General features: G+C 43.0%; 1 protein-coding gene across 1 annotated transcript in view; it reads left to right on the forward strand.

Moving 5' to 3' along the window:
- Positions 1-19924, forward strand: part of mmp17a (matrix metallopeptidase 17a) — a 382482-nt gene that overhangs the window by 275860 nt on the left and 86698 nt on the right. The window contains exon 4 of the mRNA XM_061876701.1: positions 13358-13644. Coding sequence (XP_061732685.1) covers positions 13358-13644 — 287 coding nt within the window. The remainder of the gene's footprint in view (positions 1-13357; positions 13645-19924) is intronic.

The following is a 19924-nucleotide window of genomic DNA, read 5'->3' on the forward strand; positions in this document are numbered from 1 at the left end:
ACGTACCCCCATTTGAGAACCACTGCTCTACTGCTCACTAGTGTTACCATATCTCAGTTACTGTGTAGAAATATGGGGAAATAAGTACGAAAGTACACTTTATTCACTCATCATGTTACAAAATAGAAAGTTTAGTTAAAATAAAATATGAGTGATTTACAACTACATTGCAGGCAGACACCACAGTTGGCATACTTCACACAAAAATCACAATTTCTCTGTGATCGTTGGTCCAAAGCTAATGAAGATTTTGGCTGAATAGGGTAGTAAGTAATTTGTTGGGTCGTTCTGTGTATTGTTTTTTTTACGTTTATTGGCCGTCATGTCTCGCGTCCAAAGGCAAAACCCAGTAACTCAATTTTGGTCAAAACTGAGCTGATAATAATTTTGGAGTTCCTAGGTGATATGCTTTACATTAGTGTATGCGATATTGTAATTTGTTTCGTAAGTAAGCTGTTGCGCGCAGGGCAGGACCTAGCAACTACCACATAACCGCATAGATACAACAGAAAAACCTAGTATCTCAAGGGACCAATCGGAGCTTCTTTGTCAGTCGCCTTATTGTCTTTAATGAGACATTTGCACGAATGGGGGCCGACAGTCAACCTGATTATGTGATATTATGGCACGAGGGGATATTTGGAAGATTGGCCCTTCATTAAATGTATTGTTCTTGATTCTTCCCCTTGCATACTCTTTTGGGCAGATAACTGTGGAGGTCAAAATAAAAACTGGACGCTGTACACGGCTCTTGCCCAATGTGCAAACACAGAATGGGGCCCACCCGAGATTGTGATAAAATATCTGGAGAAAGGGCACACGTTCATGAGAGCAGATTCAATCCATGGCTCAATCGGCAAGAAAATGAAAGCTCAAGAAAACATCTATACGTTTGATGACTTTGTAGATCTTTGTAAGACAGCATCAAGATAGATTGCTTTTCCTTTGTTATCTCAAAATCAGCTAGAAGTGAGTTACTAGGTTTTGCCTTTGGACGGGAGATGTGTGAGTTGGAGTGCCTGCTGGTCACTAAACACTACAGGAATGTAGCAGCAGAGTGCATCGATTACACGCACAAAATTATACTTTCAAGAAATAAAAGCATGTTTTATTGTAAGTTTATGAGTTGGAGTAGGTTTAGAACTATACAGATGTATTATTTTGCTATTATTTCAAATAAAAAGTCAAAACAACAGCCATTGCATGCACAGCGGCACACGTCCTTGGTAGCAGTCATGGCGCCTGTTGTTTAGTTAAGCATACCCTCTTTATACAGCACTCTGGCGTGTCATGCCATACACTGCCACCCACTGGTCAGCTATTCTAAACACAAAGAAGACTGCAGTATAAGCTGTACCAGTTATTGTCACACTGTGGTACGTGGACTCCATTTAGTGCTACACTAAATAATCACTTGATTAAAGTACAATGTTTTATGTTCCTATATTCACACACAGTGTTACTGTTCAAACTGTAATGTAACATTGGACGAATATATTAAACATTATTTTTATATAAAACTTCTTCCTTGTTTTTAAGGAATATTTAGTTCTACTATGCTATTGTATTTTAATGATGGTCATTAAAGGGGAACATTATCACAATTTCAAAAGGGTTAAAAACAATAAAAATCAGTTACCAGTGGCTTGTTTTATTTTTCAAAGTTTTTTTCAAAATTTTACATCTCCCGGAATATCCCTAAAAAAGCTTTAAAGTTCTTGATTTTCACTATTTGTGATGCAACTATCCATTCATTTCCCTGTGATGTCATACAGTCTGCCAATGTAAACAAACAATGGCACAGCAAGATATAGCGACATTAGCTCGGATTCAGACTCGGATTTCAGCGGCTTAAGATATTCAACAGATTACGCATGTATTGAAACAGATGGTCGGAGTATGGAGGCAGGTAGCGAAAACGAAATTGAAGAAGAAACTGAAGCTATTGAGCGAATAGCTATTGATGCTATTCGGCCATAGCATGGGTGTACCTAATGAAGTGGCCCATAGCATGGCTGCCTTATTAGCACCGCCGGTAAAATGTGCGGACCAAACGATCAGGACTTTCGCATCTTGTGACACTGGAGCAACTAAAATCCGTCGATTGGTAAGTGTTTGTTTCGCATTAAATGTGGGTATCTAGTTTCAAATGTACATACAGCTAGCGTAAATAGCATGTTACCATCGATTAGCATAGCATGTTAGCATCGATTAGCTGGCAGTCACACCGTGACCAAATATGTCTGATTAGCACTTAAGTCAATAACATCAACAAAATTCACCTTTGTGATTTTGTTGACTATCGTTGCAAATGCATCTGCAGGTTATCCATACATCTCAGTGCCATGTCTGTCGTAGCACCGCCGGTAAAATATGCAGACACTCCGGCACATTCAATGGGGGTCTGGTGGCAGATTTCTTGCCAGTGGTGCAACTTGAATCCTTCCATGTTAGTGTTGTTACACCCTCCGACAACACACCGACAAGGCATGATGTGTCCAAGGTTCCAAAAAATAGTCGAAAAAACGGAAAATAACAAAGCTGAGACCCCGTGTTTGTAATGTGAAGATGGCGGGTGTGTTACCTCGGTGACGTCACGTTCTGACGTCATCGCTACAAGACCGATAAACAGAAAGGCGTTTAATTCGCCAAAATTCACCCATTTAGAGTTCGGAAATCGGTTAAAAAAACATATGGTCTTTTTTCTGCAACATTAAGGTATATATTGACGCTTACATAGGTCTGGTGATAATGTTCCCCTTCAAGGTGGTACTTGGAGTGACAATTGTTTTCTGAGCAATACTATACACCAGGTGTCCTCGATTTCAATTGTCAAATGGCCAGAATTTTTCTCAGCAGACACAGTAAAGGCCATTGTAGCTACAAATAATACTAATGAAGTAATAATATGAATATAATTATGCATCATATTAAATACATTACATGCTATGGTACAGGATGACATTCACCCTGACAATGATTTAAACCCTGGCCCATTGGTTCAGAGGGCACTTGTGGTTAGAGTGTCCGCCCTGATATCTGTAGGTTGTGCGTTCAAATCCCGACTGAGTCATACCAAAGACTATAGAAATGGGCCCTACAGTATTACCTCCTCGCTTGGCAGTCAGCATCAAGGTTTGAAATTGGTTGTTAAATCACCAAAAATGATTCCCGAGCACAGCCACCACTGCTGCTCACTGCTCCCCTCACCTCTTAGGAGCTGAAACAAGAGAAAGGGTCAAATGCAGAGGGTAATTTCACCACACTTAGTGTGTGTGTGACTATCAGTGGTACTTTAACTTTAAATGTGTATTTCAAATAATAACATGTCACATAGGAGAGTTATTTATTTATTTCAAACTCTGAAATATTTTGAGGTAGTGGCGTGAAAAACAATATGGTCAAGCTAATAAAACATAAGAAACAGGACAAATATTTACAAAGTAGAGGAAAGTGGTGTTCCAAACCATAAAAAAATTAAAGCATTAAAATCAATGTATTATTAACAACTACCATTAGCATAATAACAAATTCACCCTTAAAGGCCTACTGAAACCCACTACTACCGACCACGCAGCCTGATAGTTTATATATCAATGATGAAATATTAACATTGCAACACATGCCAATACAGCCTTTTTAGTTTACTAAATTATAATTTTAAATTTCCCGGGAGTTTCGTCTTCGAAACGTTGTGTAATGATGACGTGTACGCAAGATGTCACGGGTTTTTAGGAAGTATGAGCACTGCACACACACACAGCTAAATGTCGTCTGCTTTAACAGCATAATTATACAGTTTTTTGGACATCTGTGTTGCTGAATCTTTTGCAATTTGTTCAATTAATAATGGAGAAGTCACAGTAGAAAGATGGAGTTGGGAAGCTTTAGCCTTTAGCCACACAAACACACGGTGATTCTTTGTTTAAAATTCCTGGAGGTAAAACTTTCCTATGGATCAGAGCGCGGTCAAGAGAACATGGATCCCGACCACATGTCAACCAGCAGTTTTCGGTGAGAAAATTGTGGTTAAAAAGTCAGTTTTTACCGGAGATCAGCTGAGCTTGTGCCGTCCATAGCTGCCCTCGACTCCCCTGAGACACTGCGCATTAAGACACCCGTGGAGACACCCTTCCGACTATCAGGTACTGTTAAACTCACTAAAACACTAGCAGCACAATAGAAAGATAAGGGATTTCCCAGAATTATCCTAGTAAATGTGTCTAAAAACATGGAGACTCCGTCCCAATGAAATCACGTTTTTTTTTTTTTTCTAGTCCGTCGCTATCAATATCCTCAAACACAAATCTTTCATCCTCGCTCAAATTAATGGGGAAATTGTCATTTTCTTGGTCCAAATAGCACTTTTTGTTGGAGGCTCCCATTAAAAACAATGTGACTATGTGAGGAGCCATCAACATGTGAAGTGAAGTGAAGTGAAGTGAATTATATTTATATAGCGCTTTTCTCAAGTGACTCAAAGCGCTTTACATTGTGAAACCCAATATCTAAGTTACATTTAAAACAAGTGTGGGTGGCACTGGGAGCAGGTGGGTAAAGTGTCTTGCCCAAGGACACAACGGCAGTGACTAGGATGGTGCAAGCTGGGATCGAACCTGCAACCCTCAAGTTGCTGGCACGGCCCCTCTACCAACCAAGCTATACCGCCCCACAACAGACGTCATCGTCTGCGGCTTCCGGTACAAGCAGGGCTTTTCTGTTAGCACCGAAAGTTGCAAACTTTATCGTGGATGTTCTCTACTAAATCCTTTCAGCAAAAATATGGCAATATCGCGAAATGATCAAGTATGACACATAGAATGGAACTGCTATCCCCGTTTAAATAAGAAAATCTCATTTCAGTAGGCCTTTAAATGGGTTGTACTTGTATAGCGCTTTTCTACCTGTAAGGTACTCAAATGTTGGATGCTTTGGTTAAGAGTTATTTACTGTAAATGTTCAGTATTTTCAAGGTAACATTTTTATGTAACTGAAGTGAAGGGACAGCGTGGCGCAGTGGAAGAGTGGCCATGCGCAACCCAAGGGTCTCTGGTTCAATCCCCACCTAGTACCAACCTCGTCACGTCCGTTGTGTCCTGAGCAAGACACTACACTCTTGCTCCTAATGGGTGCTGGTTAGTGCCTTGCATAGCAGCTCCCTCCATCAGTGTGTGAATGTGGAAGTAGTGTCAAAGCGCTTTGAGCAGAGGTGTGGACTCGAGTCACATGACTTGGACTCGAGTCAGACTCGAGTCTTGAATTTGATGACTTTAGACTCGACTTGACAAAATGTAAAAAGACTTGCAACTCGACTTAGACTTTAACACCAATGACTTGTGACTTGACTTGGACTTGAGCCTTTTGACTTGACATGACTTGCTACTTTCCCCAAAACCCAACGATTAAAAAGTGTTTCAGGAGCGCTCCGTATCTTCCCTTGTGTACGCCTGTTTGTCAGCATGTGCGAGATGACAGCATGTGCGCTACTTGTCAGTACAACAGCCAATCAAATTACATCCACGTTGTTTTCGTCACACAGCATTCAGCCAATCATATTGGAGGAAAACCAATGAAGAAGAGCTTTCAAACAACAGAAGAATAAGTGAATACAATTATGCCATAAATTGTTTCGTTTGGGTATTAAAAGTACGACTTGGTCAACAAAACAGGAATTGCCGTAAGCAAAACATGCGGTTGGAAGATTACAGACGGAGACGCAACAACTTCCAACTTCGTTTAACATTTGAAGTTGCACAAAGAAGGGTACGTTTTGAATGTAAGCTTGCGTTTATTGGCTGAGTAACGTGACTTTATTTGCTGTGGAGTTAAATCAGTGACTCTGTTAACTCACTGCTAACGTTAGAACCATAGACATCTTATAAGGGTACGCAGCATCGAGCGCTACTGCCTGTTGCCGCAGACGAGACGCGGGGCCGCCATCTTGGAGTGGTGATCCGCTCCACTCAGTGCAATTCATTTGGCAGGAGCAATGAACTGTCAGTGCATTTAATTCATATTAACTCACTGAATACCACTTATATTCACGCGCTTTTTTGTCATACGTGTAACTATGATAAAGGACACATTTCTTGGCGTGTTCATAATTTGCTGAACAGAAATAGAATATTCTTATATGCTATAAGTGACCAGACGTCTGAGATCAAAACTGGGAATATAATCCCAGAGAAGGGGAAAAAACAGTCAGCTATTTTGAAGTTGAAGAAACAATATGATTAGGTTATATATACATGCATATATCCTACATAAACAATGTATGAATACATTATATATCTATATATCTTACGGACCTATAGACCAGATGTTCTCAAATGGGGGTACTTGAAGGTATGCAAAGGGGTACATTATATTTTTTTTAATATTCTAAAAATAGCAACAATTCAAAATCCTTTATAAATATATTTATTGAAAAATACTTCAACAAAATATGAATGTAAATTCATAAACTGTGAAAAGAAATGCAACAATGCAATATTCAGTGTTGACAGCTAGATTATTTTGTGGACATGTTCCATAAATATTGATGTTAAAGATTTCTTTTTTGTGAAGAAATGTTTAGAATGAAGTTCATGAATCCAGATGGATCTCTATTACAATCCCCAAAGAGGGCACTTTAAGTTGATGATTACTTCTATGTGTAGAAATCTTTATTTAGAATTGAATCACTTGTTTATTTTTCAACAAGTTTTTAGTTATATTTACATCTTTTTTTGTATAAATAGTTCAACAAAGACCACTACAATTGTGCAATATTTTGCACTGTTATACAGTTTAATAAATCAGAAACTGATGACATAGTGCTGTATTTTACTTCTTTATCTCTTTTTTCAACCAAAAATGCTTTTCTCTAATTAGGGGGTACTTGAATTAAAAAAAATGTTCACAGGAGCTACATCACTGAAAAAAGGTTGAGAACCACTGTTATAGACTTTATCTCTGTTGCTGCAACAGCAGAGAGTTTTTTCTGTCTCGACACTTTGTATTGATATTTTCTATTACATTCTTCCTTTAAATGACCATGTTTACAGTGATTGTTTTATATGTATTTTTCATGTATGTTGCTTTGGATAAAAGTGTCTGCCAAATACTTAAACATATATAAACACCTGAAAGTCTTTATGTCAGCTAAAACCACCAATCTGTTTCACTGGATTCAGAATAAAACCATTCTGTCTTACTCAACAAAGTTAGTATTGTGGCGGGCACTAGGACCATTCTCACACCCAGCAGAAGGGGTGTGGTTTGTTGTACTGGGAGACACTTTAAATATTGCATGTTGTGTTGTGTTTGTCAGATTTTCTCATGTTGGCAGTCTACGATAAAGACCTTGAAGAGACAACGTTCTGTTTCTTGCATTTGCCACATTGGTGACCCCGACAATGTTTCGCGCAGAAGAGGTGTCTTCATCGGCCATGTCGCCCCATCTCCAGCAACCTGTCGCTCCGTCTACCTGCGTGCTTCCGGAGTTCTGGCAGAGCGACCCGGCCTCATGGTTTCAACACGTCGAGTCTCTCTTCAACCTGCGAGGGATAACCGGCGACGACTCCCGGTATCACTTGGTTGTGACATCACTCGACCAGGCAACCACTTGCCGCGCGATGCAGATTTTGCGAAACCCTCCACGGAGCGACAAGTACCCCGCCCTCAAGAACTTCCTGCTTCGGAGGTTCACACTGTCTGACGCTGAGAGGGCAGATAGACTTCTTTCCCTGCCGGGTCTGGGCGATGGCACCGCAGTGGATTTAATGGACAGTATGCTGTCGTTGCTGGGCTCCGAGGAAGGCGGGTTCATTTTCCCGCATCTTTTCTTGCAGCAGTTTCCACCTGCGGCCCGTGCGGTGCTTGCTAACTCCACTTCCCTGGCCTCCTGCGATTACCGGGGCTTGGCTGAAGAAGCTGACCGGGTGCTGGTGGCTTCCAGACGGTTTGCCGTGCAGAGCGTGGAAGCGCCCCCGCTGCAGACGACGGAGAACGCGGACTCAGCGATAGTGGCGGGAGTCGCTACCCGGGAAAGGCGCGAAGCAAGCCAGTGCTTCTTCCATCAACGTTTTGGCGCCAAAGCCCGACGGTGTGTCCCTCCTTGTTCCTTCATGGCCCCGGGAAAACTCCATCGCCAGCGTTCAGTGGCGGCTGTGGGCGCCGGCGAAGCATGTGAGCGTTTTTTCATCGCTGACTCGTCGTCAAGGAGACGTTTCCTGGTGGACTCCGGTTCGCAAGTCAGCCTGCTACCTGCCACAGACGCGGACAAGGCGACAGGTGGCTGCGGGCCGCTGCTGAGTGCCGCCAACGGCTCATCAATCGACACTTTCGGTTCCAGGTTGGTGATTGTGTGCTTCAGTGGACGCAATTTCCAGTGGAATTTTATCATCGCCGCCATCACGGTCCCCATTATTGGCGCGGATTTTCTGTGTGCTAATGGACTGCTTGTTGATATTGCTAACCGCCGATTGATTGATGCTGTGTCTTTTTCATCTTTTACATGTAAGGCAGGGGGACTTGGACCGTTCACACACGCTAATTATTCGGTATCTGGTGACGTTTTTCAGCGTTTGCTGGCGGATTTTCCGTCATTAACCACTCCCGCTTTTTCCACCGCGGACACTAAACACGGCGTCGAACATTTTATTCCCACGGTTGGCCCGCCAGTTTTTGCGCGCGCGCCCCGTCTTGACGCAGCTAAATCGACCATCGCTAAAGAGGAGTTTGCTACTATGGAGCGTTTAGGCATCGTTAGACGTTCTAATAGCCCGTGGGCTTCGCCCTTGCACATGGTGCCTAAGTCAGACGGTTCCTGGCGTCCTTGTGGGGATTTTCGCCGCCTTAACAACATCACAACGCACGACCGCTACCCTATTCCGCACATCCAGGACTTTTCGGCGTGCCTGGCTGGTGCCGCCATTTTTTCAAAGATAGACCTATTTCGCGGTTACCACCAGGTTCCGGTGCGCGCCGAGGACGTGCCCAAGACCGCAGTAATAACCCCGTTTGGACTTTTTGAGTTCCTGCGTATGCCTTTTGGCCTGAAGGGGGCAGCACAAACATTTCAAAGATTAATGGACTCAGTGTTGCGCGGGCTCAATTTTGTATTTGTTTATCTTGACGACACTTTGGTGGCGAGTCCTTCAGCTGAAGAGCACCAGTCACATCTAACACAAGTGTTCAAACGTCTTGACGAGCACGGCCTGATTGTCAATCCTTCTAAATGTCAGTTTGGGCTGTCGGGGATTGATTTTTTAGGTCACCGTATTTCGTCGCAGGGTGCCATTCCTTTGCCTTCGAAGGTGCAGGCAGTGGCGGATTTTCCTCGTCCCTCCACTGTCAAAGCTCTACAGGAGTTTTTGGGCATGATTAATTTTTATAATCGGTTCCTTCCGCGCGCTGCCCACCTCCTGCAGCCTCTTTATGGTGCCCTACGTAATAAAAAGGCTAGCGATTCCCTCGAATGGACTCCTCAGCGGGTCCAAGTTTTTCAGAAGGCAAAATCCGCACTCGCAGGGGCTACTCTTCTCGCCCACCCTGTTTCTACGGCGCCCGTGGCCTTGACGACGGATGCGTCTGATGTCGCCGTGGGTGCTGTGGTTGAGCAGCGGGTGGCGAATGTGTGGCAGCCTCTTGCGTTCTTTAGTCGCATCGCAAACTGCGAGATAATGAGCGTAAGTACAGCGTATTTGATCGAGAATTGTTAGCACTGTATCTCGCGACACGCCATTTTCGTTTTCTGTTGGAGGGTCGATCTTTTAAGGCTTTTGTTGATCACAAGCCCCTGACGTTTGCCATGTCAAAGGTCACGGAGCCTTGGTCAGCCTGTCAGCAGCGTCACTTGTCGTCCATCTCGGAGTTCACTACGGACATTCAGCATGTGGCCGGTAAGGCCAACCCTGTGGCTGACTGTCTCTCACGCGTGCTCGTGTACCCCGTGCAGCTCGGTTTAGATTTTTCGGGAATGGCTGCTGACCAGCCCGACGACCCAGGCATCCGCGCACTCAAAGCTGAAGGTACTGCACTTGTGCTCAAGGAGGTGGTGGTGCAGGATGGCGGTCCCGCCCTCCTTTGGGATGTGTCCACTGGCCGCCCTCGACCTGTCGTCCCGGTGGACTGGCGCCGCCGGGTTTTTGACGCAATACACTCCCTGTCGCACCCTAGCGTTCGGGCTTCCGTCAAGTTAGTTGGTGCCAAGTTTGTTTGGGCTGGCCTTAGGAAGGATGTTAGGCAGTGGGCTGCCGCATGCGTGGCATGTCAGCGTGCCAAGGTCCACCGGCACACTAAGGCGCCCCTCGAACCATTTACGATTCCGGTCAGGCGGTTTGACCACGTGCATGTGGACTTAGTTGGCCCCCTCCCTCCGTCGCAGGGTTATACACACTTGCTAACGATGGTAGATCGCACCACCAGATGGCCTGAAGCGGTTCCTCTTTCCTCCACTGCCTCTGTAGACGTTGCCCGTGCGTTTCTGTCGGCCTGGGTTGCGCGTTTTGGCACGCCATCCGATATCACCTCGGACAGGGGATCCCAATTCGTGTCGGAGCTTTGGTCAGCGTTGGCGCAGTCATTGGGTGTACAGGTGCACCGTACTACAGCCTACCATCCCCAAGCTAACGGTTTATGTGAACGTTTTCACCGGTCGCTTAAGGCAGCTCTGCGTGCGGCGCTCGTGGATAGCAATTGGGTTGACCGTTTACCTTGGGTTATGCTCGGGTTGCGCTCGGCCCCTAAAGAGGATCTCGCTGCGGCCCTCGCTGAATTGGTGTTTGGTCAACCGCTCCGTGTTCCGGGTGAATTTTTACCTGAGGGTGGTGCCCCGCGATCGTTTCCCTTTTGGCCGAGGGACTCTTTGGCTCCTGGCCCAGTCCACCACTGTTTCCCTAAATCTTTTGTGCCATTGGAGCTTAAAAATGCCCGTTTTGTTTTTGTTCGTCACGACGCCCACCGTTCGCCCCTCCAACCCCCTTACGATGGCCCATTTAGGGTGCTGGAACACGGTCCTAAAACCTTTGTGCTGGATATGGGCGGGCGCAGGGAATGCGTTTCCATAGACAGGCTTAAACCGGCGCATTGTGTTGCGGGTGAAGAAGTACTGCCGGGCCAAGTCCCCCGCCGAGGTCGCCCTCCAAATCCTGTTAGGGTTGATTGTCCTTCGCCTCCACCGGGCCCTGTTATTTGTACTTCCCCACAGGGTACACCCGCTCCCCCGCGGGATAGACATTTTACCCGTTGCGGCAGACAAGTGAGGCCCCCGGTAATGTTTTCCCCATAACTTGCTGTCTGGGTGTTCGGGGGGGGGCTGTGTGGCGGGCACTAGGACCATTCTCACACCCAGCAGAAGGGGTGTGGTTTGTTGTACTGGGAGACACTTTAAATATTGCATGTTGTGTTGTGTTTGTCAGATTTTCTCATGTTGGCAGTCTACAATAAAGACCTTGAAGAGACAATGTTCTGTTTCTTGCATTTGCCACAGTATTTGAATATTGTTACTTGAAGACTTATCTGTGGGTACAATAAAATGAGAATGCATCATAATCAATGGCGGCTGGTGAATTTTGTTTTAGGTGGGCCTGAAAGTGTGTAAACCAAATACCTGTAGGGGGTCATCCTCCCCCAGAAGATTTCTTTGTGATTTTCACATACAAATATTGTAGTTCTTTGCTCCTGCTTAACTCTGTGGTAATATTCTTTTCACAAAATACAACCAATAGTATGTTAATGTAAATTCTTACTTGTGAAAAGTAATCCTCCAATTCCTATTTTTAACAGTCCGCTCAATTGAGCAGGAAAACGCTGAATACCAGCCCAGCATCTTTTTTTTCTACCTGTCAAATGTTAGTTTAGGCTGTTTGCCGGCTCCTCATCACCACTTCAGGATGGCGGCCAAATTGCTTGCGTCACAGCAGCCAATTCTGCGTCTACTTATAAGATGTCTATGGTTATAACGTCATTGCAAACACGGCAATCTGTTGCGTCTACTGCAGATGTTACCTTATTCATACTTATTGTCAAGTGATTTTTTTTAAGCAGGGTTGCATGAGGTACCTACACATAACATTACGTTAATGAATGTATCCCTCACAGTAACGTAACATTAGACGATGGTCAGCAGCACCGCGTATTTTAGCCACCTACAAAACGACAAACATAGTCAAATAAAGGTAAGTTAAAATGTATACTATATTAAGAATATGTGTACATATTCCATAGAGCCCTGACATCTAACAAGTACAGCACTGTTCATTGTTATGTTCATGTATTTGTTGTTTTTCATGTGTACACACACATAAACACATACAGTATGAGATGAGATCAATGAGATAAGGTGACAACATGACATAAACTGCCGATGAACTAGTTACAATGCAATATTCCATGGAAATACAATGTTAACACTTTTGTGCAAATAAGTACAGTTGCACTTGTTTTTTCAAATGTGTTGACACTGTAAAGGAATGAGTTAAATGTTTAGAATAACTGGTTAATAGTGCTATTATGAAGTGCAATGTCAGCACTGTTTTTTTTAATAATAAATACATACAGCGTTTTAAAAGCATACACAATCTGTGTACATATATTAGTCTGTGGTTAAAAAGACTTGAAATGACTCGAAACCCAAAATGCAGGACTTGGGACTTGACTTGAGACTTTCCAGTATTGACTTTGGACTTGACTTGGACTTGCCTGTCTTGACTCGGGACTTGACTCGAGACTTGAGGGCAAAGACTTGAGACTTACTTGTGACTTGCTCCCACCTCTGCCCATTAGGAGCAAGAGTGTAGTGTCTTGCTCAGGACACAACGGACGTGACGAGGTTGGTACTAGGTGGGGATTGAACCAGGGACCCTTGGGTTGCGCATGGCCACTCTTCCACTGCGCCACGCTGTCCCTTCACTTCAGTTACATAAAAATGTTACCTTGAAAATACTGAACATTTACAGTAAATAACTCTTAACCAAAGCATCCAACATTGACTCATTGCTTCATTCACAAGTTGAGTTGCTTTTTTACACTGTGTTGCTGTTAATGATATACACAATCTCAATTTACTTACGCATCGATATTTTGATTTTAGAATCGATATTACGGGGGTGTCGATATTTCAGTATTGAGCTGCACGTCCCTAACGTGTGTACATTTTTTGTGACAACAGCATAAAAACGTAAACACACAAGACGTGATTCAAAACAGCCGAGATATCTTAATCCCGTCTGGCAGGTGTTCAGAGTTGTGACTTTGACAGAAAAGGTCACCTTCCCTCGTGCTGTGAGATGGGAGAACAGCTGCATGGACTGACAAGTGTGTACCATACTCTATTTGTTTGTCTCACCCAAAATCTTGTCTCGCCCTTTCTTAGAGTGAGGACCTTCCCAAAGGACTCGGCCTTACTGGGCAGAGACACAGTGAGAGCCCTCATGTATTACGCCCTGAAGGTGTGGAGCGACATCGCCCCGCTCAACTTCCACGAGGTTGCAGGAAGCGACGCCGACATTCAGATCGACTTCACGAAAGCCGACCACAACGACGGATATCCCTTCGATGGGCCAGGGGGCACCGTGGCTCATGCCTTTTTCCCCGGAGAGAGATTCACGGCTGGGGATACGCACTTTGACGACGACGAGGCTTGGACCTTCAGATCACCAGGTGGGGAACACGCCTTCCAACCGCATGCAGTCCTAGACTTGTACAGCCACTCCAATCAATCAGACTTTATTTACACAGCACTTTTCATGCACAGCCAAGAGGCAACACAAAGTGTTTCACAGAAAAAAAAAAGTCATTAAAACACACACATATATACACACAGATACACACATCACTAATGACAAAAAATAATCATGGCATGGCAATGAGGTTGGAGGGAAAATGCCACCTTTGAGGCGTCCACACTGGAGAATGACTAAAATTACTGCCATCTAAAATAAAAATACAAATATGAAACATATTAAAAAAACATGTGTGAATAAAGTATAAATAATAAATTACGAAAAACATAACACTGACAGAAGAATAGTAGTACCGTATTTTTTGGATTATAAGTCGCAGTTTTTTTCATAGTTTGGCCGGGGGTGCGACTTACTCCGAAGCGATTTATGTGTGAAATTATTATCACATTACCGTAAAATATTAAATAATATAATTTGTCTAATTTGCGGAAGAGACAAAGAAAATGTCAGCAATCATCAGACACACGCCAACAATAAGAATTTGGCGGGAAAGGGTCATGGCAGAAGTGCATTGTGGGTCATGGAATGCTAACTGCTATATGCTATATGCTACTGCCATAGCTATTAAAATGGATCATCTCATTGTTGCCGGTAACTTATAAAAACTGAGAAGGGCTGAACAAAAATGGCACCGAGAAAGAAATCATGTACTGCAGATTACACAATATCAAATAATATTATTTATCTCATTCACGGAAGTGACGAAGAAAATGTGAGAAATCATTACACACATGTCAACCAATAAGAATTCGGCGGGGAAGGGTCATGGCAGAAGTGCATTGTGGGTCATGGAATACTAACTGCTATAAGATATATGCTACTGCCGTAGCTATTAAAATGGATCATCTCATTGTTGGCGGTAACTTATAAAAACTGAGATGGGCTGAACAAAAATGGCACTGAAAAGTTGTTTTCGGTGTTGTTTAGAAGCGAGGAAGAAGATTTCATGGGATTTATGGATTAGGAGTGACAGATTGTTTGGTAAACGTATAGCATATTCTATATGTTATAGTTATTTGAATGACTCTTCCCATAATATGTTAGGTTAACATACCAGGCACCTTCTCAGTTAGTTATTTATGCCTCATATAACGTACACTTATTCAGCCTGTTGTTCACTATTCTTTATTTATTTTAAATTGCCTTTCAAATGTTTATTCTTGGTGTTGGATTTTATCAAATCAATTTCCCCAAAAAATGCGACTTATACTCCAGTGCGACGTATATGTTTTTTTCCTTCTTTATTATGCATTTTCGGCCGGTGCGACGTATAATCCAAAAATACGGTATTAGTAGCAATAAATAAAATACAAAATAACACAATAGAAAAAAAAAATATATATATATATATATATATATATATATATATATATATATATATATATATATATATATATATATATATATATATATATATATATATATACACAATACATGATCAGTTAAAAAAATATATATTAAAAAAGGTGAGTCTTTAGCCTTTTTAAAAATATACATCAATTGTCCTGAGGCTCTATGGCAGATGGAGGCCATAGCGGCTAAATACCACCTCTTTGTTCTAGTCAGTGGCGGGCCGTGTCTTTGCTATGTAGGCCTTCAGTGATGTCTGACTTCAATGATTACCTCTCAAAATACCGTCATTTATGTCAGCACATGACCATTGCTGGAGAAATACTATATAGGAACACCTGTATGCACTACTGGGCATTGTACATAAGGGGTTATTTTCTGGCGTATTTAAAAATCAATAGACCCACATCAGCAGTTAAAACATATCTTATGTGGTACTGTCAAAATTAAAACAGCAAAAAACATTTAACATGTGAAAAAATAAAGAAATAAAATATCTGAACTCACATTTCATCGACAGCTGAGCTGGCTTCCGGGGTTGGCCGACATGGTCTCACAAAATGTAGTTTCTCTTTAAATATCCTTCTTGAAAGTGGCCTTGCAAATATATGTGTTATCTTGTCTAATCATAAAAGATACAGACGAGGCATGTTGGCTGAGTTCTTAAAGTTTACTCCACAGTGTGTTCATCGATACCATCAAGCTGCCGACATGTCTGCTTTCAACAACCTAAACTGGGCTACTGTTCATGCTCTTTACTACTGTGGCATGCTGGGTAATGGAGTTCTTATGTTGCATCACTCATAACATCAATATATATATCTGCCTTAGGCCATTGAGAGGGCCTTACTGACAACAACTTGTGATCGGATTGGCTATTGCAACTGTCTGTCACCTGTATGTCCCTGTTCACTTACAGTGCACGTACGCCTGCATTGTTGATTCTGAAGTCCTCGGGCAGATTTGGTACAGCATGGCAACATAAGCTAGTTGAATTCTGATTGGCTAAAAGCTCTATAAACTAAAAACAACAGCACTGGAAGGAGCATAATATGATATGAAGAGAATATGAATACTTTCAGATATTTAGTAAATTAAAAATTACTGTTGTTTTTAATTATGGTCATGATTTCTGGTTATGTTGGGCCAGCAGAGAAGGCTTTGCTGGCCCTGACGGCACACCGCTGGTTCTAGTATTTGGTCAAGATAAAAGTGGTCCTCGTCAGCACTTGTGCAGCTGAGTTTTAATATTCATGATAATAATAATTGTATAATTGTAGAGTTCTGATATTATTTTTGGGAAGACTAGAGAGAAGGGCATCACAATAGTCCAATGGTTTCTTAAACTTGTTTCACCGAGTACCACCTCAGAAAACACTTTGCTCTCCAAGTACCACCTTAAAGACCAACATTAAAATATAGCAGCGTAGTAGGCCTAAATATTCATTAAAAACAAAGCAGGGGTTTTATTATGTTTAGTATAGTATATTTAACACTTTTGGCCACTGTACAATTACATACAGTACAGAACAAAGACACTGTGTTTGAATATTTAATTAAGTGACTCTTCGGCATACCACTAGATGAAGCCTGCGTACCACTACTCCCTTAAGTTTGAGAATGAATGCAATAGTTGAAATAACTGGAAATAAAAGCATGCATTAGCAGAGAGAGAAACGGGCAGACTCGAGCCTTGTTCTTAGGATGATAAAAACCTTTGTTTATAATATTTTATATGTTGGGTCAAAGTCAGCTTGGAGTCAACAATCAAACCCAGATTTTTTACAAACTGCGTTGGTTTAAAAGCTTGTCCTTTTCTGTAAAAGTTTCTACCTCTGGTTTTTAAGACCTATAACTAAAACCTCTGTTTTGTCCTGGTTTAGTTGTGTGAAATTCACTGCCAAGACAGACTTAAAGCTCTTCTCTTCAAAACTAGAACACTGGCGTCATTAAGAATTCAGGCTGTCCTTTTTCATGTTTCTCTCTCTCTAGTCAATATTGACTTATCATTATGATCTGGATTTAAAACTTGAATATGTTCTACCAACTATGGAAAGAAGAAAGGACTAAAACTGTGGTGATTCATATTTCCTCCAAATGAGATAAACAAACAATCGACTTCATTAGACTACCTCTACTGAAGTACTTTATTTAGTTTTAGTTATATAATCTCTGAATATTAATAATGAAATAGAGATTGGTTTTAGGAGGATTGACAAAATACTTATTTTGTTCAAGCAGTAAATTGTCAGGCCTCATGAACGCTGTTGTTTTCCGTGAGGTTGTCTGAGCGCCGCCTCTAAAGACAATCAATAAGAGTTATTTGGTCACAGTGACACTTTGATGACATGTCAACACTTGAATGCAGATGTAGGAAGCACTTTTTAAAGCACAGATTATTTCCTTCTTTCTTCCAGTTAATTCAATTCCGACCAAAAGCTATTCTGACGATAAGCTACGTACAAAAGGAACTTTTGTGTTTTTTATAGATGACATCCATACGACACACTAGTTCTATGCGTACGCCAGCTTCATAAACAAGACTCTGGTGAATCTTTTAGATCTGGGGTCTTCAATGTTTTCCAGGTCAAGGATCCTTACTTAAACTGATGGAGAGACGGAGTGGAGACTGCCTAATATTACAACTACTGGAGAAATCTATGGGTTGTACTTGTATAGCGCTTTTCTACCTTCAAGGTACTCAAAGCGCTTTGACACTACTTCCACATTCACCCATTCACACACTGATGGAGGGAGCTGCCATGCAAGGCGCTAACTAGCACCCAAGGGTGAGTGTCTTGCTCAGGACGTGACGAGGTTGGTACTAGGTGGGGATTGAACCAGGGACCCTCGGGTTGCGCACGGCCACTCTCCCAATTGCGCCACGCCGTCTTATTGAATAACTACACTTGGAGGATGTTCATTCAGTAAAACACGTGACACAAGTATAGTCTCTTCAAACGGCAACCTTCTTGCTTTAAAAAAACACTAAAAGAAATCAAGAAAATACACGTCGATAGTAATAGTTTCCTTTTCAGATAAAGCAGATAATATGGACTCATTCATTTCCTGATTACATAATCACTTTGTAAATGCACGATGGAAGAGGGGTTAGTGCGTCTGCCTCACAATACGAAGGTCCTGAGTAGTCCTGGGTTCTAGCCCAGGCCTGGGATCTTTCTGTGTGGAGTTTGCATGTCCTCCCCATGAATGCGTGGGTTCCCTCTGGGTACTCCGGCTTCCTCCCCCCTCCAAAGACATGCACCTGGGGATAGGTTGATTGACAACACTAAATAGTCCCTAGTGTGTGAATGTGAGTGTGAATGTTGTCTGTCTATCTGTGTTGGCCCTGTGATGAGGTGGCGACTTGTCCAGGGTGTACACCGCCTTCTGCCCGAATGCAGCTGGGACATGCTTCAGCACCCCCTGTGATGCCAAGAGGGACAAGCGGTAGAAAATGGATGGACAGATGGATGTTAATGGATGTAAGGTGGCCATGCTACTGTCATTTGTAAACTATACTATAATGTGTTTGATCGCTGTTAATGTGTATTTAAAAACAAAGTTTTGTTTTTTAAATTGGAGGAAGAAAATTAAAGAAGTCCCACAAGATTTCTAGAAATGTCTGGGGTATTTTTTTGCAACTTGAGATTCCATCCATCAATCCATTTTCTGCCGCCTATCCGACTCTGGGTCACGGTGGCTCCAGTCAAAGCAGAGACGCCCAGACTTCCCTGTCCTCGGCCACCTCCTCCAGTTTTACTGGGGGGGTTACCGCGGCCTTCCCAGGCCAACTGTGAGACAATAGTCCCTTCAGTGTGTCCTAAGTAAATGGTAAATAGGTTATACTTGTATAGCACTTTTCTACCTTCAAGGTACTCAAAACGCTTTGACACTATTTCAACATTCACCCATTCATACACATATTTACACACTGTTGGCGGGAGCGGCCATTTAAGGCCCTAACCAGGACCCATCAGGAGCAAGGGTGGAGTGTCTTGCTCCAGGACACAACGGATGTGACTAGGATGGCGGAAGCCGAGCATCGAACCAGAAACCCTCAAGTTCCTGGCACAGGCGCTCTACCAACCAAGCCACGGCGTGCACCATCTGACACCGAGGCCTCTGTGATGTGTCCGAAACACATCACCAGGGAGGCGTCGAGGAGGCATCCGTAGTAGATGCCTGAGCCACCTCGACTGGCTCTTCTCGACGTGAAGGAGCAGCGGCTCTACTAAGCTTCTCCCGGATGACCGAGCTCCTCACCCTATCTCTGAGTGTGATCCCAAACATCCTGTGGAGCAAACTCATTTCTGCCGCTTGTATTTGCAACCTTGTCCTCTCGGTCATCACCCAAAGCTTGTGACCATAGCTAAGGGTAGGAAAGAGAGACCGACTGGTAAATCGAGAGCTTCGTCTTCTAGCTCAGTTCCCTCTTCACCACAACAAACTGGTACAGTAACTGCCTCACTGCCAACGCTTCACCCATCCAACTGTCAATCTTCCTCTTCCTTCCTCACTCAAGAACAGAACCCGAGATATTTGACCTCCTCCATTTGAGGCAGAACTTCACTCCCAACCGGGTTGTGCAGTCCACCCTTTTGCGACTGAGATCCATGGCCTCAGATTTTGAGATTCTGATTCTCATCCCATCCACTTCACACTCGACTGCAACTCGCCTTAGTGAATGCTGAAGGTCCCAGCTTGATGAAGCCAACATGACCAAATCATCTGCAAAAAGCAGAGCTGCGATCCTCTGGCCACCAAACTGGAAACCCTCCACATTATGACTTTTTCTGACTCGTTCAAAGTATGACCCATCTCCTTGGACACTTTTGCCTTGGGAA

This window comes from Nerophis ophidion, linkage group LG17 (genome assembly GCF_033978795.1).
Source record: "Nerophis ophidion isolate RoL-2023_Sa linkage group LG17, RoL_Noph_v1.0, whole genome shotgun sequence".
Lineage (NCBI taxonomy): Eukaryota > Metazoa > Chordata > Actinopteri > Syngnathiformes > Syngnathidae > Nerophis > Nerophis ophidion.